Source organism: Vanessa cardui, chromosome 1, assembly GCF_905220365.1.
Source record: "Vanessa cardui chromosome 1, ilVanCard2.1, whole genome shotgun sequence".
NCBI lineage: Eukaryota > Metazoa > Arthropoda > Insecta > Lepidoptera > Nymphalidae > Vanessa > Vanessa cardui.
In genome coordinates this window covers 576,370-601,198 of record NC_061123.1, presented here as the reverse complement: position 1 = coordinate 601,198, position 24,829 = coordinate 576,370, and the positions used below count along the sequence as shown (strand labels likewise).

General features: G+C 32.5%; 1 protein-coding gene across 1 annotated transcript in view; it reads right to left on the bottom strand.

The window, feature by feature from the left end:
- The window catches only part of LOC124530229 (Down syndrome cell adhesion molecule-like protein Dscam2), a 236,252-nt gene that overhangs the window by 117,771 nt on the left and 93,652 nt on the right, over positions 1-24,829 (bottom strand). The window contains 1 exon segment of the mRNA XM_047104284.1: positions 10,654-10,796. Within this exon segment, the coding sequence (XP_046960240.1) occupies positions 10,654-10,796 (143 nt within the window).

Below are 24,829 nucleotides of genomic sequence, written 5' to 3'. Positions count from 1 at the left end.
CTTTAAAATTAAGCAACGGATTTTGAAGCGCTTTTTTTTAGTAAATAGCACTCTATTTACTAAAAAAAATTCGAGAGGAAGGTTCTTGTAATACACGAACAATATAGTAAAGAAACTCTGACAATTTTAGAATTTTTAAATGTGGTGTATAAATAAACAAAATCTATATCATATTTAGTTTCTGCATTGCACTCGTGCGAAAATGGGCGAATCTCTGGTGCTATATATACTTGTATATGAAATATTAGTATAATTTTTCAAAAAATATATTTCGTGTAAAATTTTCCTTGCAATTACGAAAAATATTTACGTACATCGAGGCTTGCACTCACGGCATGTTTCGAAAGCAGTGTTCCACTAATTAACATCCCTTCAGCGTGCGCGGCGAGCGGAACCGCGGAATGTATTTAATTAATGTCACAGTTTGCAAGATATTATATCGTTATAATGAGTTCTTAATTTATTTTGAATTCACGCTGCGACCCGGGTTAGCCCAGTGGCTAGAACAGGATGATCTTAGCTCAAGATTACACAGTTCAAACCAAGAAAAGCCTTACTTAATTTGCATTTCTGATATATCTCAGTCACGAAATTTTAAACTATAATTTAAAATGTCGTTAAACTTATCATTACATAGTATAAAACAAAGCATATCGCTCTTGGTCCTATGTATTCTTACATCTTTAAAATTATACAATGGATTTTGATGCGCTTTTTTTTAATAGATAGAGTGATTCCAGATCAGTATCAGTATCAGCATTGCACTTTGCGAAGCCAGGCCGGGTCGCTAGTACTAGAGTAAATACATTTCTATCATCCTATTTTTAAAAGTGCACATAAAACGTAAAGTTATTTTTACAAAATATGAATAATAATAATAAATGAATTTAAATTACTCTTGCGTTTGGTCAACAAAAGGGCCGCTGTCAAAAGCGCATGGACGGAATATTGGTGGATAAATCGAATTCTACGTACGGGAGAGCTGACATTACAAAGCGGTGCTACCGGCTTTGTTGTTGTATAAGTCCAATTTACAATACACGATTTATATTCAAGCATTATTAAAATATGAAAAACATATTTAAGTTTTATATTTCCTGTAATTCCATTTCGAGTAATAGAGTTTGATTTATAGTTAAACTTATTACAAAAATGCCTGCAATATGGCCGTTGAAACCATTTAATTCAAATAATGGAGAAATATATTATCAACGTCGTACTACGTTTGAGAGGTACTACAAACCTCTAAGTAAAATTAATTGATCATTATTATTATTAATAAACTGAATTGTACACAGCGAATATAATACAGAAACTTATGACTAAAAATAATTGGTGTTCTATACAAGTTTTGTTTCTTATTTTTGCTTGCCGGGGCAGTCTTGATAAGTGGTCACCATAGCCCATAGACAAGAGCTATGTAAGAAATATTAACGGTTCCTTATATAATCAATGCACCACCAATCTTGGGAACTAATATGTTATGACCCATGTGCCTGTAGTTACACTAGCTCATCATCATCACAATAATGAGTATATTGGCGGTAGAATACCTGATGACTGGTACTCGGAAGGGCTTGCACAAAATCCTGCACTAATGAAATAGTAGACATATGGCTTACTGGGCATCTCCTCCAGACAACCGAATGCGATAAAGATTTAAAAAGTATAATCTAAATGGTTCAGCTAAAAGAATTGATACCAATATTTACACACTACTTATAATACTTATCTGGGTAGATACCACTCATTCATCCAATATTCTACCACCAACTAGTACTTAGTACTTATATTAGTAATGGTTAATATTTCTTGTAGTGCCATTGTTTATGGGCAGTGGTGAGCACTTACCATCAAGTGGCTCATATGCTCGTCTGCCATCCTATAGCATAAAAAAAGAAATTATATATTCATATTATAAATTAGATAAGTTGCTTCGCTGATTTGATTGTTTATGCTTTCACGCCTCGAATAGGACTTGACGTTTTCCGGGTTATAGAAAGCATCTCTTACCTAAGACATGCACGCCAACAGGACACGTGGACCGTGCATATTAAATCGAACGGCTATGAACTATCGCGTGATGAATTTTGATGAAACTGTCGTTGTATCTAATTATGTATGACAATTTGAGTTATGGTCTAGACGCTGCAGTGCATTGCACTGGTCATACGTATCATATTATAAAAGTTTCATTTTGTATTGAGTTGATATATAAGTAAAACCATCTTGCATTTAATTTATTGTGTTACTCTAATAGAGCTCATTTCCCAGTCATGTATATCGTTGGAAGATGACTGAACGCCAAATGGCAAAAAGGTGGTCCCGAAACGAAATCATTTCTAAATAAATCTAACAATTATTTTCAGTCAAATGTCTCCATAACTTATTAGATATATACACACGATATACGACACCTAAATTCCTGTATTGAATATAGCATATTAATTATTATGTTTAAATTAAGTGAGTTAGGGTTTAAGGAAAAAAAAACAACAACAAGTGTAATGAGATTTGAAAAAACCGGCATTGGATGACTAATAATTATATGTTAGTATGGTACATTCTTCAAATAATGTTTTTGAATTATTTTATTGTAATACCGTGTCGTGTCCGTCACGGGTGCGCTAAATATTACATAATATTTTAGCTCTTAATTCAATAACGTGTTAAGATCACATCATGTGATCGAATCACGTGCAAACCTTGAAATTGAAATTAATTATTACATAAATACGTGTTTAAAAACTATTACTAATAAATACAAATCACTTCTTCTCGTTAATAGGACAACGCTAGGAGGTGAAGGTTGTGGTAATTTTATATAAGGAGGGCGGATATAGGGACCATAATACTGTAAAACTATTTGTTTTCTGTTCTTCTAGCTAAACAGATTTTGACGTGGTTTTCAACCGACTTCCAAAAGGAGGAGGTTATCAATTCGGCCGTATTTTTTTTTTTTTTTTTTTTTTTTTTTTATGTTTGTTACCTCATAACTTTACATTGGGTGGACCGATTTTGATAATTTTTTTTTGTTTGAAAGGTAGTGCTTCCCGTGGGGTCCCATTTTTTTTATTTTTTTTTCCGATGATGGTATCCATGTGAAAACGACATAAGTCTTAAATTTGCATTATGTATATGCGCGACAAATAGGTGACTAACTGAAAATCACGTTAACCAATTTTGATAATTCTTTTTTTATTATAAAATATATACTTCAAGGGTAATTTGGTGAAAGTTTGGTAAGGTTCTGAGCACAGGATCCATGACAAAGTAACGGAACGGAAGGGAACGGAACAATTCTGAGGAGCACGTTAGCGATACTCGGTCGAATCTTTTATTTATAGGTTACTTGGATATTTGAGTCACCTTCCGTAATGTGGTTATGTTTATATAATTATCATAGTCGAATATTATAATCAACTAGCTACCCACCCCGGCTTCGCACGGGTGCAATACTGATAATAAATATACTACAGAATTTGTTTATTTACGACATCACATCGCAAACTTCTAAAATTATCAGTGTTTCTTTACTATATTGTTCATGTATTATATACACAAACCTTCCCCTTAAATCACACTATCTTTTAAAAAAAACCGCATCAAAATCCGTTGCGTAGATTTAAAGATATAGGGACAGAGAAAGCGACTTTGTTTTATCCTATGTAGTGATGGAACTCCTATACGGCTCGCAGTTAGGGTGCGATATGGGGCAGAATTTCTTACTATCTTTAATCAATTTTTGTGTATGTGATGTGATGTCATTTGATGTACGAAATATAGTTGGTCATTTTCAAAGTTTTTTTGCTGAGTTCGATTACAGCTCTTTCGAGGGATCCTTGTAGTTTACGCCGCGTGACGTATTAAATCCGCATTTTCGAAAGTCTATTTTTGCTTTATTCGCAAGTTTCCTTTGAAATTGTCCTCGAAGTAGTTTCTGACTCATATAAACGGAACGCTTAATCTATACATATTAAAAAAAATTAGTTAGTCAACATCAGCTTCACTTAAAATCAAAAAATAAATAAAAATTTTAACAAAAAGAAAAACCGACTTCAAACAAAACACTATTTTAAAACAAATTAATATGCACGAAAAAGTAATAAAAATAATTGCGTATTCAACATATTTTTTAGAGCCTTCCTAAGTTAAATGAAATGAAAAATATTAGACTACTTAAAAGTCGATTAACGATTATATCATGTAGTTATAATTATTGTTATATTTGGAGTCGGTGTCAGCCAATAAAACCCTACAGTATATCTATCAAAAAACAATACGAGAATACTTTAACAAATATGTTTTTTACAAATAACCTTTTACACAATAATATACTGGATCAATCAAGGGGCTCGTATCGCTTCTTTCTTTTGATTGTTGGGGCAAGGGCACCGTGGCTGACACCGGCTCCAAATATAACAATAATTATAACTACATGATATAATCGTTAATCGACTTTTAAGTAGTCTAATATTTTTCATTTCATTTAACTTAGGAAGACTCTAAAAAATATGTTGAATACGCAATTATTTTTTTTACTTTTTCGTGCATATTCATTTGTTTTAAAATAGTGTTTTGTTTGAAGTCGGTTTTTCTTTTTGTTAAAATTTTTATTTATCATTAGTAGAAAGAGCGATAAACGAGAACGGCGTGTATATATTACTTAAAACTGTTAATATGGTTAGATTATAACTAGAACTCTTGAAAGAATTCGATACTTTATAATTTGATTAGGTTAGATTAGAGTCTCTATAATTTATTTTGATATATTACAAACTTCTGAATAATAATGTGAATAAATTAAAATTGTTAATAGTATGTCACGGTTCACAGTCTTTGGACAGTTTATTATCTCACGACATAGATTATAATCTAACTAAAACGACTAAATTACTATTTTTTTAATAAAAGGAGATAGATTGGATATAATCACAGATACCTCGGATCATAAGTCATGCAATTGTGTCGACTCTGAAATCTGAAGTTAGTAGAGCTTAACGGTTTAATGATGAGTAACAGTGATTCTATATACTACATATAGTAAGTTGTATACATCAGTGCATATAATGCAAAATTAAGAAAGGGAAAAATTCAGTTTTGTTGTAAATATCCCAATACCTAGCGAAAGCATTTTCTACTCTTGACAAGACAGCTCGGGTTTTTTTATCCGATAAATATATAAATAAAAAACAATAAATATTATGAATGATTTTCATAATAAATAAAATTGATGAGAAAAGCGTGGTGGAATATGTTCCAAACCCTCTCCTTAACGGAAGAGGAGGCCTTATCCCAGCAGTGGGAAATTTACATGCTGTTTCTTTACTTTACTTTTTTACTTTAAGTCGGGGCGAGTCGCTAGTTATAAAAAAAGGTATTTAAAATCAAATCGAATGAAATATAATGTCAATGTATGATTTATTTATCTTTTATCCTTCGATTGAAATATACGATATATAATACGATAGTATTCTGCTGTGTTGCAACAAAAGACAAAACATTCAGTCTCCATCGTAAGATATACTACATAATTGTATAATCCTTAAAAAAAAAACGATTCAAATGTATTCTGTCCGACTGTGAAATCTTTTAATCAAACAATAAAGTAAACCAGATTCTTGCGTTGCTTTCATATATTATATTTGAAAAGGTATCCTGTATGCCAATATGGTAGCTAAGGTTAGGGAATAAGGTATATAGTGGCTTCAACATGTGTGTTATTGAAGTTCCTAGGTCTGTATCAGATAGCAGACGACGCTTGTTATCCTGACGCATCCAAGTAACGTGTCTAACGAAGCGAGGTGATACTTAAAAAGGTGAAAAAAAATCTACGGAATTTCTAGTCGCGTTTGAAAGTGAGGGCTTACTTGGATAACAACATCAGGGATTCAAAATAAATGGTAAATGGACTATAAATATTGTTTTAAACGCGAATAAAGTTGTACTAATAAAAACAGAAACATATTGGTTATAAAAACAAAATAATTCATCGAATAATAATTTGTCTACGTTTGGCGGACGAGCATATGAGCCATGTGATGGTAAGTGGTCACCACCGCCCATAGACAATAGCTCTGTAAGAAACATTAACTATTCCTTACATCGCCAATGCGCCACCAACCTGGGAACTAAAATGTTATGTCCCTTGTACCTGTAGTTGAAATTACTCACTTACCCTTCAAACTAGATCTTAATGATACTAAGAACCGTTATAGCGCTAACCGTGTATAGTATCCACTTTAATATAACCTTAAGCAAAATATATAAATATAAATAAAACTGATATATCAACGAATAACTGTTTGTAGATCCAACGAAACATAAGACGTTATTATCAGAATTGATACATTATATTCCTATTATTTGGTTTTGGGTTTCATGTAACTTATAATGAGTCTGGATAATTATGTCATGTATCGATTGTTTACTCTTATAAGACATTTAAATAGGAAATTTTAAGATGTTCTAAGGGTCTATTAGTAATTTAACTCCATGTAACAAATTTAAATACGCGTGATTTTGTTTAATATGTAATTACATATATCTCTTTATATTTATGAGTGTAACACACCTACAATAGAGTAATAAGATAAAAAAGAGCCCTCAATATAAGGGTGCTTCCGCAGCGGGAGCATTAACCTGTATTGTAACAGATCCGTGCATTACATAAGTGAGAGCGGAATCAAGTATTACAATGCGCTGCCTCGCAAAATACTTGCCTTGAAATAAATTATGAGGAAAATATATATTTTTGGAATTCACTAAATCCAACAATAGATAGATATGACGACCTGCGTGGTCGAGTGGTGTGTACACCGGTTTTCATGGGTACGTCACTCCGAGGTCACGGGTTCGATTCCCGGCCGAGTCGGTGTAGATTGTCATTTAGTTTTCTATTGGTTTAAAGTGAGTGAGCCAGTATAGCTATAGGTACATGTGAGATAACATCTTCCTAAGGATGATAGTGCATTGGTGATGTAAGGAATGGTTGATATTTCTAACAGCGCCCATGTCTATGATAGTAACAATATGCTTACAAGCTTTATATGACAAGGGACTTTGCACAGCACTGGATCAGTAACAAATGTTATTTTAATGATACATACAGCAAAGAGTTGTATAGGGCATCATTTGGTGGTAGGGCTTTGTGCTAGCCCGTCTGGATAGGTACCACCCAATCATCAGATATTCTACCGCCAAATAACAGTACTCAGTATTGTTGTGTTATGGTGTGAAGGGTGAGTGAGCCAGTGTAACTACAGGCACAAGGGACATAACACCTTAGTTCCCAAAGTTGGTGGCACATTGACGATGTAAAGAATAATTGATATTTCTTACAGCGTCATTGTCTATGGGTGATGGTGACCACTTACCATCAGGTGACCCATATGCTCGTCTGCCAACCTATCCCATATAAAAAAATACTATCTAGGCGACCGCGTATCTTTGGGGTCATCATTTACATTTGTTAGAGTTATTAGTAAGTTTACAATTTAAAAGAGAAGATATTATTGTTGTTTTAATGTTATGTGCATTAATTATAAAATTATTAATCCAATTTGCTTAATTGCTGGATTTCAATTTACTTCCCTCGGGTTTCGTCCAAGTTAATACGCCAATTAACCCATCCGCTCAAGTGTAAAACCATGTATGAATCTTGAATTAGTAACATATTAAAAAGTAGTTTATGGATTATATGTTTTATTAAAAACTATACTATTACTTTGTAAAAATATTATACATAATATTTTGTTGTATAAAATCGTTTCGTATTAATAATGTTATCTAAATATTCCATGTAAGATTTTTAAGTGTTCCCTTGTCACGTCAATCCTTTAAGTTTAACGCGGATGAACTACATATACTAAAATCTCGGAAACGCGCTGCATCTTCATGTACACTCGGGGTGAGGAAAGGTTCGTCACCGTAAGATCTATTTTCGTGTGCTCAGTATGAGCGATAATCTGCTTTACCGGTCGAGAATGACATATTGCGTCGCAGTGGTTTGATGTTTAGATTCAAAAGGTACTAAGAGTTTGAGGCTTGATAAAGGAATTAATTTAAAACTTATATTAATTTCATTGGATTAGTAGTTGTTTCAGTATAGTATCAATAGGAACATCTCATCTATATAATTGTAGTTAAATTGTTAGATATAGATGTCCAACTATCGCCTTTAAGTTCATTAGTTAAGTAGTCACTAAATTTAATTTATAACACAGGGATCTCTTCCAGCGCGTCGAAAAATAAAATAAGAAATATTTGTCTCATTTCTCGCTAAAAAGTAAATAGAGAGTCTTGAGACCTCTTCGTAAGCATAAAAATACTCGTGACAGGAGGTTTTGCTCTTCCATTTAACTTATACAGAAAGTAAAGGAAAGTGAAAAAATGAAATGTTATAACCCTAGGGATGTTAGTATGTGTGCGTTAGTGGAGTTTGTGTGTGTGCGGCGTTTTATATTACACCTACTATTTCAATAGCACCATGACTTTTAAATGTGGTTTCATAAAGTGACATAATAAAATTCCACTGACTTTTTTAATTATACCGTTTCATAAATTTAAATCATTTGTAAAAAATACATTGGTAAAGAAGGCATATCATTCAATACTAGATTATACAGGCGAAAAAAAGCTTAGATTTAATACTTCCTGACTTCCAGGAATAGGATACATTACATGCATATATCATTCTAATTAACTAACATGACTGTTTTTTTTTTAATTTTGAAAAACACTAACTTTTGAGTTTCTTGTCTTTCTCTCGGTAGAATCTAATTTCCGAACAGGTGGTAGCATCACTTATTAAAAAAAATTGTTAAATAACGATTCTAAAGTGCTTGAAAAAGCCTACTTTAATAAATCGATTTGATTTTGTCGATCTAACCTAACCTAACCTAACCTAACCTGGTAGGATGTCTTTTGTGTTCCTTCATATAACGCTATATTGATAATAAAGTAGTAGTAGCTGAGAATGTGTTCCATAAATGTTTGTAACCTAAATGCTATAAATATTTCATCGATCGACGATGCACAAAACCTAGACTATTCCCCGCACGTATCGAATGATTGCGGGCGACACGCCGATCGAGGTGCAATTCACGTGTCGAGTTCTATCAGTTATCTGTCGAGTATGCCAATCGATGGCTTATGTGTAATCTTTTATTTTACGGAAGCAAGCTATTTCATGCGCTTCGAACAATCTTTAATATTCAGGTATATAGAGGTCTGCGTGTTTATATTCGCGTTAAGCGTTGCTGATCCGCCATTGCATTTTCTCATATTATTTATGAATGGGCTATTTAACTAATAAACTTTCCTGCATAAAAATAATAAGATAAAAATAGAAAAAACTCAGATTTGTATCTGAGTCAGTTTAATTACATAAAATAGTATGTTACATCGATACAACTTCCATAATCATCAAATACTTACTTAAAATTTATTTCAAATTGAATAACTAAATGTTAATGATCTGTGTCGTATCAAATACGATTTATTGTAAATATATCTATGTAATGTATGGTATATTTTCAAAAACATATTTTATTTACTTTCCGTGTACTCAATGAAAATGTTAAAAATTATAATTAAGTTCAATAAGTTGTGATTTTATTCTATTGACTTTAATAAACATTTTCAATTACATTCATAATATTCTTCAAATTAATATTTTACTTTGAAGCGCCTGATTTTCAATTAGAATTTTATGAATAAAATCGAGAACGATCCAAACACTAACTTGGTTTTTCCTAAATATTTGCTTCGAGTTCAAACAACATTCGATTTTGTAATGCAGTCTCTAAGAAATTTTAGTGGCAATAAAAATATCACTATCTCTTTCTTAAATATGACGTTAAAACGAAAAGTCTTATGGAAACACAACAAACAGTAATTTGTTCAAAATTATTTCATACTTAAAATTCCAATTCTACATTTAATTAAGAGTTAGGTGAATAGCAACGAAGACATATATACGTATATATAGTATAACTATTTGTCGCCACTTCGCTTGTATTTTAGGGTGTTGGGTGTCATATGTTTGGCAAAAAATACAGCCTATGTCCTTTTTTAGAGTTCAAGTTAACTTCATACAAAATTTCATCAAATACAACAACAACAAACAACATCAGCCTGTAAATTCCCACTGTTGGGCTTAAGGCCTCCTCTCCCTTTGAGAAGGTTTGGAAAATATTCCACCACGCTGTTCCAATGCGGGTTGGTGGAATACACATGTGGCGGAATTTCTATGATATTTGTCACATGCAGGTTTCCTCGCGATGTTTTCCTTCACCGTTGAGCACGAGATGAATTATAAAGACAAATTAAGCAAATGAATCAGCGGTGCTTTCCTGGGTTTGAACCCGCAATTATCGGTTAAGATGCACTCGTTCTAACCACTGGGCCATCTCGACTCTCATCAAATACGGTTCATTGATTTGATCGTAATAGAGTGACTATCAGACAGACAGTGTTACTTTCACATTTATAATATTAGTATACCTTAAGTAACGTACAGCTAAATAATCGTAATATAGAACTTTGTAAAGGCATTCGGAAAGCTTCGAAATCTTCACCGACGTTATATAGCTGGGCTTAGGCTGAGACCTTAGTGGATACAATATAAAAATGTAGTTAGAGAAAACTGACCTGCTTGTGTGCGCATATCCCGAGAAACAATGGCACCGTGGGTGTTGTGTGCACGACAACGGTATACCGTGCTGTGGACATCCTGCCGATACTGCACCGCTGAAAACGGCAGGAACACCAATGTGCCGTTGTCCAGCACTTGTCTGCAAATAAGAGATACTTTTGTGAAAAATACAAGAATATATTGAATTGAATGCATAATGTTGTCTTAGATTTTCGCGATTATTACACATTGAAATAAAACTAGTTTTAACGGATTTAAATCGCGTATATCCGTGACCACGAACGCTGTAACGTACTCGAAACGTCGGGATGATAAAAATAATTAATATACGCGATTTAAATCCGCTAAAACTAGTTTTATTTCAAAGTATTGAAGTTTTTTTACAAAACAAATACTTTAAACTAAAGACACAAATCCAAATAATTATTGTGTAGTGCATATTAGTCTCTATTGTTTCGATAGGATTTCTGTTAATATATTCTTTTAAAGTTAATTTATGTTTTAATGACTATGACTAATAATGTTAGATTATCTGAAAAAATTGATATGAGTGATGTATAGAATATAACGCTGTTGTGTTTTTTATAATTATATAGCGGTTTTTTATTTCATAATAAGTAATTTTAAAACCAACATATACTTTCGAAATACCGCAATTTCATTGGTTGAAAAATAGATCTATAGATAGATCTATTGTCGTAACTGGAAGTAATAATAAAGTGGATATAATTAGTTAAGTGGATTGTGTTGTATTGTTTATGTCATATATTAATTAGCTGATTATAGCGCACAACACAGCTGAGTTAGTAATATGGAATAAGTAGAAGCATGGTTTGTTTATATCTTTATTCTTTCTATCATTGAACTTAATACGAGACGATTCAGAAATCATAGAAATAATTTAAAATCAATTCTTAAAAGCGTCATGAAAAAGTCGTGGCTGAATAATTCCGATGTTCGTCTTCCATTTCCTGCGCGACGAAAAAAAGATGAGGTGGAATTAAGGCAGTTTCGCAGAGCATGCTGGAGTAAAAAAACCCTGGGGAACTTGTAATTGGCGCTCAGAATCCTGAACACCGACCCGGGGATATTTAAAACCGGTGCATATTTGAGGGAGGCAAATTGACGCCGGTCCAAGCACAAAAGCGGGATTGCTTTGTTATTATGCTACGGGAATCCTTCTTTGTTTTACAACCTGGTGTCATACTAGTTTTTATGGAGGTCTATGATTTTATGGATGATCGAATATTCATGGAAACTGGGACGATAGCTGACGGATGTTTGAGAAGAACACGTTTATTTTATCCGATCCTTCTCAAGTATAATAGTAATCCGAAAAGAGCACCGGACTAAATAATAAATAAACCTTGAAATAAGTTAAGGCATGTGTGTATTATACTTTAAGTCATCTTAGTAATAAGTTATAAATAAACGTCATCAACGTTTATTTATAATCAATATAAACAATATCAGTCATACATATAAAATAAGAACGTCAGAAATGAAAATTAGACGAAGTGTCTTTATAACATAATTTTCTTCTATATAACGAGGAAAACGTAAAAATGTTTCTCCGGATATTGAGTGACATGTGTAGGTTTTAATGACTGTTAAGAAATGCATTTAAACGAAGTCAATATAACACCAACAATAAGTAAAATATTATGGCTATTAGCCTGATATTCTGTCTTACTTCAAATTCAAGTAACACTACAAACGGTTTCACGGTTTCAGAGGCGAGATGGCCCAGTGGTTGGAACGCATGCATCTTAAGCGATGTTTGAGGGTTCAAACCCTAATTTTTGTTTATAATTCATCTTGTTCTCGACACTGAAGGAAAACATCTCAATGATACCGGCGTGTCTAATTTCATAGAAATTCTGACACATATGTAATCCAACAACCCGCATTGGAACAGCAAGGTCGAACATGTTTTCTCCTCAAAGGGAGACCTTAGCCCAGCAGTGGGAAATTTACAGGCTTGTTGTGTGTTGTTGGTTTCACGGTAGAATAATCAATAAAAGAAAATATATACTGTCACAGTAACTTAAAATAGTTAGTTAAAAGTTTGCTTGTTAACGTTTCAGATTTACGTCATACGTGAATATTTTTCTTCTTTTTATATGTATTTATAATATAATAAATAGCATTTACTTGTTTTCTGTTTTGTTTCCATTGATATAAGTGGGCGCTGTTGAGGAAGCAATTTACGTAAAACGGTTACAGAGAGACAGTCAAAGGGAAGTGAAGAAAATTAAAGTGGAGTTTTTACTCAGATTGAAATTGATTTCAAATTAGTCGCCGTGCGAAATGTTGTGAATTTCTTTAGATTTTCATGTTTGTTACTTTTTTATACATACATATAATTATATATTCAATATAAATAAATGGTAATTACTTTAAATATTATTCAACGTGATGATTCAAAAGTGCTTTTAAGACGTACTTAAATAAAAAACATTTACATTTTGATTATTTTGATTTTATAATTCACCATATTATTATAACTGGAAAAATTAAGAATGGTAAATACAATATAATAGGTACTATCAAAAATAAAATAAATATAATAAAAACGATTTTAAAAACATTAAAAACACATATAACAAAAACGTAGAAAAAAACCGCTGAGATTTTCTCTCCAGTTCTTTAAGGTTAGTTACCTCAATATTGAATAAAGATTTTTGATTTCGACTTTGATTCTCGAGTCCTGTAGGTACTGACTCACTCGCCCATCAAACCGGAACACAACAATACTAAGTACCTGACCAGATGACCTTGTATTCTACCAAGTATTCAAAAATCTATGTTCAAAAGAGCATTGGTATCTCCCAAAAAAATTTTAGGCTGTAAGAAATATTAACTATTCCTTACAACGTCAATGTGCCACCAACCTTGGGAACTAAGATGTTATGTCCCTTGTGCCTGTAGTTAAACTAGCTCACTCACCCTTCAGACCAGAACACAACAATACTGAGTACTGTTATTTGGCGGTAGAATAACTGATGAGTGGGTGGTACCTACCCAGACGGGCTAGCACAAAGCCCTACCACCAAGTAAAATATAAAACAACGTTGTTTTAATTATACGTAAAGGACTGACCGTGAGTTTATATTTATAGTAAGAAACTGTATCCATGCCTTGAAGATTCCGTGTAAAACGAATTCAGAGGATTTATTGTTCGAATCCCTTAAAATGAAAAGTAAAACTTTTCTCGTTATAACTTTATATAAGATATAAAATTGATAATGTTCACTCAGGTCGTTGAATTTTGTTTCGACTAAATATTAATGCGGTGGAAAATATCATTTACATTTCACCTGTATTTCCCGAATTGGAGTAAAATATTGGGAGAAGCTTTAGGGATTATTCCTAAATAGAGAGTAGGCTTCATTTATTAGTCGGAAAAGTTAATAATATCAGCGACATATTGGTTTCATTAATAGTTTCCTTTCTTTATTTATTGTTGTGTCCGATACTGATTGGTCATCCTCAGTCTGTTCAAATAAAACTCGTGCATAGTAACCCCACTTCCTCAGTTCTTAAAATTAAAATAATCTTAGTAAGCGTTAACGTCACGAAATCTATTATTATTGTAAATTCCTCATTTATGTCTATCGGAAAGATCTCGACATAAGTCAGTCAGTGTTTGCTATTAAGTGTAACTACTCCTACTGTAATAAAAATCAACAAAGACAAAGAACTTTATATTGTACAAAAGAAAAATTAAATATGATATACATTTTATCTTTGAAAACAATTTGTGATAACAAAGTTTTTATCAAATTCGACGAGAAAATTAAAATCACGCAACTCCCAGGACGACATGCGTTGGAACACTTGACGAATGACTTTGGGGCGATCCACAATCCTATTGAAAAAGCGAAGTTATTTTTTGTTCAAGCGTACTGAATACTTGATATGGAACAAAAATTTGTCGTTAGTTCAAAAAACACCAATCTTTTGAAATGGTATCGAATTTATCTTTAGTTACATTGGTTCACTCACCCCAAGTAGAATACACCAGACTTTGTACATAATGTGTTGCGAACCTTCTTCAAAAAAGACATTGACAATGTCTTTTTTGAAGAATGAATGAATGAAATGATTAATTTACATATAAACTGGCGATTTAGCCATAGTTACTGAATGAATCTCCTGTAGTGTCTTCTTTAATTTGTTTTGGTGTTATGTTATTTTTTAAGTTAACGGTAGGTAGACGAGCTAGGCCATCTTATGGTAAGTGGTCACCACTGCCCATAGAACGTCGCTGTTATAAATATTAACAATTCCTTATATCGCCACTACACCACCAACCTCAAGGATTTTTATTTCCCTTGTGCCTGTACTTGGTTAGACAAGAATCACCTTTCAAAATGAAATACTACTACTTCTACCTACTCAGATAGATTCGCACAAAGTCCTACTACCATGTAAGAATATTTTCAAAGATTTTGCACAAGAATATAATTATAAGGGATTCTAGAACTTTGCACGGAAAATTCCAGAACGTTCCAACAATACTGGTTTGCATTAAGAAAAAAAAATTCAAATATATGTATTGAGTGATTTGTACGAGAAAACCTTCACAGCAACTACCAGGCAGCTTACGTGCATCTTCATACATCAACTTCAGTTCAGCTCTCGTTAAAAATCTTTTAAAATACACGTCAGTTTCGAGGACGTCACTCGCGGCAGTAATTTTTTACATGATACCACGAATCCTTTTAGTTAGCTCACTAATTAGTGTTACGAAATTATTTTTTAAAAGAGACTCTTTTAATATTTGAATTTTGTGCGGAGAGTATTTATGGTATTAGTTTATATGGAAGATATACAACGTATTAAAAACTTGCTGAGTTTTTTTTTATTCTAATTTTTAATCAACTAGATAAAGATGATTATTAATTCGGTTGTATTTATTCCCGTTTGGTCCAGTTCAAATAAATACGCGACGAATTTTCTTATGGGTCCGGATTTTATTTATCAGTTATTTTCTCATATTATTGAACCTTTATAAATTCGCATATGCCGTATTGAGTTTTTTCGTATTTAGAGGTGACTGGACACGATTATTAAAGAATACTTCCGATTTGAAGAGAAACCTTTTTTCACAGAGAACCTTTGTTGAACACGCGATCATGCTTCGACAAAAGGGCCCATCAGTTTTAAAAAGGCTGATATCCCACAGAGCTTCTTGTAATATAATATAATACACCAGTTGTCTTAAGCTGTTTCCAATTTCAGCGAAGTATAATATTCGATCAAAATACATTCTGTCTATACGACACCGATGAGTAGGCACCGCAGTTTTCCCGAGGGAAATATTCTCGTAAGCCTATAGGAAAATATCTGGAAATGAGAAATTTTGGCAATATTCTCCAAACCAAATGATATTTTAACGCGTTGGTGTTATAACAGCGATAGGTATTTAGAAGACGTATTAAAGTTTGTTTAGCTGAATATAATCCCTTTGGATATCTTTATGAGGTAGGTAGAAATGGGCCTTCTGATGGTAAGTGGTGATACTGCCCATAGATATTGGCGCCTGAAATAATAACATCTTCAAATATCAATCACCAATGAAGCCGGAACCCTGTTAAATATTACTGCTTTATAGTAGAATATCTGGTGAGTGGGTGGTACCTACCCAGACGGGTTTGTAAAAAGCCAACCGTCAAGTTGAACTTAAAGTAATAAAATAGTTAGTTATAAATAATTTTAAAATAATAATAGTTAATATAGATTTACGAACATATTTCTAAGAAAAAAATAAGAAAAACCACAAAAGATTAGAACTTTTTCTACAACATCATACTTATAGTCAAGCACCTTTAACCTCTAATAAGAGGATGCAGTTTGTACGAGAAAAATATAGCAGATCCTCCTATGAATACGAAACTTCTTTTGTCCTCTAGGACAGTAAATTTTCTTTTAAGCCGCATAATTATTTAAATATTAAAATCGACATATACCAAGTTGGAAGATTATTGAAAATCAAGCTTCAGTAAATAGGAACATCAAATAATTTACAATATTTATTCTTACAGTTTTTGTTACAATATTCCATTATCTTACGTATTTAAATCCAGATACCAAACAATTTCTATGTCAAATTCGATAATATTATTTTTGTAGTTTTTTTTATAAAAATTTCAAACCAAAAAGTATCCATTGCATTTATATAATTCTATGACTGAATATAACTCAACGTCTAGAACTTATACAACCTTTAATGATTATTTATAAATAACATATTTAATATATATAGGCTTGCTATTTTAAATAAGGAATCGCCCTGATTAGTCCCGGGCCCTGATAAACGCAATGGTCAATTATCCTGAACTAGGCTAAAACTGGGCGAGATTGAGTTGCCCGGCCGATCCTAGCCATTAGCGCGGGTCATTGAGCTCGGTGCACATATACTGTGATAATGGCTGATATTTGATGCTGGCTAAATCGATCTCTGTGACCACTGCTATCAAATTAATTCATTAAAAATTAAGATATTTGTTATTGAAATTACTCAAACACAAAATGAAATGCTTGAATATTTTTACGATTCCAACGATTGCTCCAATGTAATAATTATTAAGTTGTTGTCGTATGTCTTGTTCACGAGACATTCGTAGATGTCGAAATATCGAGCTCCACCGAATAAAAATAAAAAACATAATAATATCTCGAAATTAATAACTTTACTAATAAAAATAATCCTGTTTATTTAAAATCTTATAAATTAAGTTTTAATTTTCAATTTGTAGCTAACTCCTTCTTATCTGATTATATAAATTTGTGTGGCGTCAATTGAACATATATACATATAAATGTGAAACATCTCCGTGAAATAATATTTACTATCTGTGTTTGATTCATCTTGTTATTATTGTGCCAAATTTCATTGTAATCTAACATTGTTTGTCAAAGTGATTATTATTACTCTCAATGAAATATATCGACATCAGTTTTATATGGTTTATTTGGACTTAAAATGGATCTAACTTATACATAAAGTACGTATTTTTATATTTTCTATTTTTTATAAACCTTGGTACCGAATTAAACATACTTAAGAATAGCGTTTTATGTAAGTGCTATACGACTATAAATCAAATAACGCACAACCACAGCAAGACTAGCGTAATATAAAATACAAACTTTTGTACAAATTCTCTAGACGCGTTCGGTCACCGTCGATCCTTTATACTAAAGCACATAGCATTAGATATTCCTTTAGAATGTTTCAGGCACTTTACAGTCGAGAGATGTCCTGGCTCGTGGCCCGTCGACAACAAACAAACAGGGACGCAGACTGTTTTGTGCATACCGTATCACTTTGAATAGTCGCCTTAATAATATTGGTTTTGAAGAAATTATTCGGAAGTCACTCTACTTTAAATGTTTCGTGATCTGTGTAGAGTAACATTTGGTTAGTTATTTAACGTTGATAGAATCCAGTCTCTATATTCTAAAATGTTTTTTTTTTTTAAATTTGACATTTATATACGTACTGTCTGCTGATTCGTGCAAATGCGAAACGGCATAGAAATCAGGCATGAGACAAAACGAATTTCAAATATGAACTGTTTTAGAATACTTACGTGTTAAATGATGTACACTTTGTACAGAACTAATAACCAATCTGTTGGCGTAATTATAAGGTCCCAATAGATGCATCACATTGATCATAATTTTTATGCCTATTTACTATTATAAGCTGTGACATCACTAAAATAAATATATGTTACGTACACAATGAAATATCGATAAGTCTAATCCTTATATATTGAATAAAGGATTACGATTTGATTTGGTACAGTTCCATGAATCAAATTATTTGGTATAGCATCAATCGTGAAACTATCATGTAACTTACATATATCCTATATGCGAATTAAGGGCACGTTACATCGATAAGAGATCAATTTACATGAAGGAAATAGTGTCGATAATGTTACGGAATGGGATAATAGAATAGGCCGGGATGAAGTAATCATAATAAATTATAATGTGAGGAAATATTATGGCGGTATCGACGTAAGTACTTAGGTTAAAGTATTTTGTGAATTGGAAACACTTGAACCGATCACGCCCAAGAACGCACGGTGCGTAAGAAGGATTATATAAGAAACTATTTGGTTATATACACAGTCTTATAGCTTGCTGGTAGGGCTATGTACATTTCCGTCTGGGTAGGTACTACCCACTCGTCAGATATTCTAGCAACAAACAACAGTACTTGGTATTTTTGTGTTCCGGTTAGAAGGGCGAGTGACCCAGTGTTACTACGGGCACAGGGGACATAGCATCTTAGCTCCCGAGGTTGGTGGCGCATTGGCCATGAAAGGAATGGTTAATGTTTCTTACAGCGCCATTGTCTATGGCTTATGGTGACCACTTACCATTAGTTGGCATATATGCTCGTCCGCCGAACAATAGTATAAAACTATCACTTCCAGATCTCACGTTTGGTCTCATAAAAACATCCTCAAAATTAAGTTCAGTAGCTCGAGATGGCTCTAATTACAAAATTACGTTTAGTGCTGGCCCCTACACTACGACCAAAGTGACCCAATAAACAAATATATAATGGTATCTCTTTGTTCCGGTCTATTGGCACATCCACACTTCTGAGAATTACTTTGATTATATCATTACAATATTTGGTAAACGAGATCAACGTTAATTGTTTAAGTCTTAGGTTGCTCTTGATTAATATATGCATTTAATTAACAACTTCATTCAATGTCGCAATCAATTGAGCTCAGATGGCCCAGTGGTTATAACGCGTGTATCTTAATCGATGATTGCAGGTTCAAACCTAGGCAAGCACCACTGACTATGCATTTAAATATAATTCATCTCATGCTCGGCGGTGAAGACATTATCGTGAGGAGACGTGCGTGTGTCTAATTTCCCACAATCATTCTACAAACATATCTAATAGTTTTGTGCTATACAGGGATCTTTATTTTATAGTAGTTACTACTCACAGAATTTTATCAATCGGCTGTCGAATATTTGAGAATTGTATAACCTTATTGTGTCAGAAGCGTTTATACTCGTATCGAGCGAGTGAAGCCTTTACATATTTTATGTTGCACTAAAATTAGACGTTAAAATTGCGTTAAAGCGTGCGACTAGACGAGACGAAAACTGTCGAAGTGATTTCCAACTTTGCTTTCGTCTAAATTATTCAATTCTATATGACAATATGTGACTTTTCCATTCTTCTATCTATTTGACGTTGATTTAATCTGCTGACTCTTTCATAATATAATATTTTCTTAGTTATTTCAGCTCATTGCGTTTAGACCAACTAATTCCTTGCTCAAGGCTTATATATGTGCATTTGTTCAATCTCAAACTTGTAGTAATTCAGAAGCAAGCCGGTGGTATAATTGGTATATATTACTGCTGCTCTGTGTGATACGCATCCATGTATCAAATTTGAAAATTAATAGTAATTATGGGTCAATCTAAGAACCTCCTTTTTTTCGAGTCGGTTAAAGCACTAACATCTTCTCCCAAATGTAAAAAATACTTCTCTGAAAACCGCATCCAAATAGCTTTAGCCAAACGTGAGATAATCGCGGACAAACATACCCACATACATACATACAAACAATCGAACTGAGAATCTCTTTTTTTTTAAATCGATTAAATATAAAAATATTTATTTTTTTAAACAAAAAACTATAAAAAAATATAGCTATCATGGGATTCCCAGTAAAGAGAATAATAGAAGAAAGCCAATAAATAAAAGTAAATAAAAATATAGAGTTCCGTTATTCAATATATTTTTTTATAGTAGTATATTATACTACGCATGCACAAGGGTGTGCAGAGCGGATAGAAATATCTTACAATTAGCAAAAATAAGTGTAATATAGATAATAAAAATATTTAAAATAAAACTTAACTATACGAAATATAATAAATTATAAATCTCTTAATTCTAATTTAATATAATTATATGATTCCGTCCATCACGTTTTCCCTGACCGCCTAGTGCGAGATAAATTAATCTAATATAATGTCACTCATCGGTGTTTGCCCCGATTTAATTTTCGGGTAAGATCTCTGTGCGATTAAAAATACCTTTTTAAATACTAAAAATTCGCCCAGGCTTCGCACTGATATTGATACTGATACTAAATATTTTACAGAATTTGTTTTTTTTACGACATCGCATTAGAAATATTTAAATTATCAGTGTTTCTTTACTATATTGTCCATGAATAAACAAAAATCTTCCTCACTCACTCTATATATTATAAATAAAATTTTAACAAAAAGAAAAACCGACTTCAAACAAAACAGTATTTTAAAACAAATTAAAATGCACTAAAAAGTAATAAAAATAATTGCATATTTAACATATTTTTGAGAGTCCTCCTAGGTAAAATGAAATGAAAAATATTAGACTACTTAAAAGTCGATTTACGATTATATAACGTAGTTATAGTTAAAATACTGTTTTGTTTGAAGTCGGTTTTTCTTTTTGTTAAAATTTTATTTATTTTTTGATTTTAAGTGAAGCTGATGTAGACTAACATTTTTTTCTTAATATGGATAGATTAAGCGTGGCGTTTATATGAATCAGAAACTACTTCAGAGACAATTTCAAAACAAACTTTCGAATAAAGCAAAAATAGACTTTCGAAAATGCGGCTTTAATACGTCATGCGGCATAAATTACAAGGTACCACCCTCGAATGAGCTGTAATCGACCTCAGTAAAAAAACTTTGCAAAAGAGCTATTCGTATGCTATGTCGTACATCATATGACATCACATCATATACACAAAATTTGATTAAAGACAGAAAGAAATTCTGCCTCAAATCGCACCCTAACTGTAAGCCGTTTAGGAGTTCCGTCAATACATAGTATAAAACAAAGTCGCTTTCTCTGTCCCTATATCTTTAAAACTACGCAACGGATTTTGATGCGGTTTTTTTTAATAGATAGTGTAATTCAAGGGGAAGGTTTGTGTATATAATAAATGAACAATATAGTAAAGGAACACTGACAATTTTAAAAGTTTGCAATGTGATGTCGTAAATAAACAAATTCTTTAGTATATTTAGTATCAGTATTGCACCCGTGAGAAGTCGGGGCGGGTCGCTAGTTGATTATAATATTCGATTATGACAATTACATGAACATAACCACGTTCCGGAAGGTGATTCAAATATCCAAGTAACCCATAAATAAAAGATTCGACCGAGTATTGCTAACGTGCTCCTCAGAATTGTTCCGTTCCCTCCCGTTCCCTTAATTTATCATGGATCCTGTGCTCAGAACCTTACCAAACTTTCACCAAACTAACCTTAAAGTATATCCTTTATAATAAAAAAAGAATCATCAAAATTGGTTAACGTGATTTTGAGTTATTCACCTATTTGTCACGCATATACATAATGCAAATTTAAGACTTATGTCGTTTTCATACGGATACCATCATCGGAAAAAAAAAAAAAAAAATGGGACCCCACGGGAAGCACTACCTTTCAAACAAAAAAAAAAATTATCAAAATCGGTCCACCCAGTAAAAAGTTATGAGGTAACAAACATAAAAAAAAAAAAAAAATACAGACGAATTGATAACCTCCTCCTTTTTGAAGTCGGTTGAAAAAAACCGCATCAAAATCTGTTGCGTAATTTTATAGATACGCATAGATAGACAGCGGTAAGCGACATTTATACTATGTAATGAATGTTTATACAAATTGAAGTACGCTAATTCATAGGATTATTATCAGTTATAAACAATAAAAAGTACCTGCGGTTCGCAAAAGAAAACATCCAGCCCTGAGAATATTGATAAAAGAGAGTCAGTGTTTTTTCGCTGTCCGTGTAACATCTACCCGATAATCGTCTACAATTTTCAATATTAAAACTTGACTGGAGGCGATCGTTAATTATCAAGAATTGCTGTCATTTTATAAACTCACTAATTATAAAATAATCTTTCTTTATTTCGCATCATTAGCTGAAAAGATAATAGAAATAAAAGATAGATAACAGATTGATTGTATGTAATCGTATAGATAACTTGAAATGTATCATATTAAAATAATGTATCAATATGACACATTAATTTAATATGATTAATTAAATGTAAGGGTAACGGTTAATTTATGGAAAATCTACCGGAGAGAGCCGACATATATAGTATTACGTAGTAGACTCTTGCCTTAGACCATTTATCAAGATATTATTTTCTGGTGTTATAAAATTTTTAATAAAATAGAATTTAGAAAACCTGGGATTATGTCTAATTTCAATAACGTTTTAATAGGTCTTTTGAATTTTATACAATTTTTAACAGATAATTTCGGATCTTAGGCTTCGGAATTAATTTATTTCTATTATTCATGACGTGCTCGGTGAAAAAATAAAAATGAAAGTATATCTGTATCCTTATAATATTTGATGAGGAACTGAAATGACAGTAAGGCTGGTTTCGAATATTGAAGAACTGGTAACTTTGGAGCAGACGACTTCTAGTACAGAAACTCCAGATTAGCATACACTGTGGGTCATGTGACGATGTACAAACAGTGTCAGGTCTGGATGACGACGAAGAAGTTGAGCTTCCCTTGAGGGGCTAGTCATACATACAGCAGTTAATGGATTCACCATTGGCTGATGATGATGGCCCTTAAGATTATTTACTACGTAACCGACAAAATATACATTCTAAAAACATTTTTGAAATCGGCTAAAGACCGGAATTAAGTAACCACGCGTCCCGCGTCAGCGTGTCGCCGTGTGTGCAGCCTTATGTCACCCGTGGTGTGGCAGCGTCGTACACCGAAAACAAAAGTAATGCCTTAAGCTGCCGCTTAACTTTTGACATAAATTTTGCCATTCACTTTCTCATTAAAACCGGGCACGTAATGCCGGAGCCAAAGGGCTTTGTAAAATTGTCTACCGACTGTGATATTGTAATTTATTATAAATTGGTCACTTTTATGACATCTTTCAAAGAGATTGTTAAGAATAATAAATGTTCTTCGTAAACATTCAAAACAAAATTTTATATAGAACGTTCAAATAAGAATTTCTTTCTTTTTATCATTTTATTTGCGTAAATATAAAATGATTATTCAATTTTCAAGCGCCTAGAATTTATTTTATTGATACAGGAAGTGCAATATAGTTAAGATTAACTGTGATATACTAAATTGACTTTTAAAATCCTTCCTATGGTATATTAAGGATTGTGGTAATGTAAATTGTAATATAAGCTGGGTATATTAATTTCGTTGTAAGAATTTTAACTGCACTGGTTTTTGTGAATTGTATTCAAGTATGTACCCGTACGTATATACTTTCAGATTTATAAGACAAAATTGAAAATGCCACCGACAGCTGAGAAGTTATGTGGAAGGCAAGGGAGGAACATATTGTGAGAAAATCCTCGAGCATGGATGTGGACGGATACAGAGGTAGAGGAGGATTGTGTGAAAGACGATATGGTTGGAAATAATGTTAGGTACTTGTGAGATGATGTCTGACAGAGAAGTATAAAAGGATGCTGCGCCAACCCCAAATAGAATTGGGATAAGGGCAGGAGGATGATGACTAATAAGACAAAATTGATCTGCTGAAGATAAAGCAACCCAGAGTTCTGGTCTGAAACATAAAAGTTCTGACAGCAAAATACTCATCCCGTTTTTGTCATTTTCAATTAACTTGTCAATCTTGTGTCAATGGCAGATCTTCCATGCTAAAAAAGTACTGGCCACTAAAAATCTTAAATTTTAAATATCACCTTAATTTGGAAGTTAGTATGTAATAGCACATGCTTCAGAAAGCAAGCGAAGTTGTTTAATAATTGTTATCTTTATTAGTAAAACTTAAAACCGAAACAAAATCAATACTGTAATAAAGATAAAGAATCTCATTTTTCATATAGAATACATACTTGTCTTATATATTTTCATATATAAAATCATTTTTCCGCATTTTTTTCCTATGAAAACCAATTTTGGCAAAACATCACAACAAAAAGAGAGTGAGGATGAAATCGTGAGCACGTTCAGTGAGAAACGTTTCGACAAGGTTATAAAAATTTTATTTGAAGGTATTAAACAAGGGTAAATGGGTGAAGTGCTCGTAAGCATACGGAGATTATGATGAAGGGTCAGTGGTACTTAAAC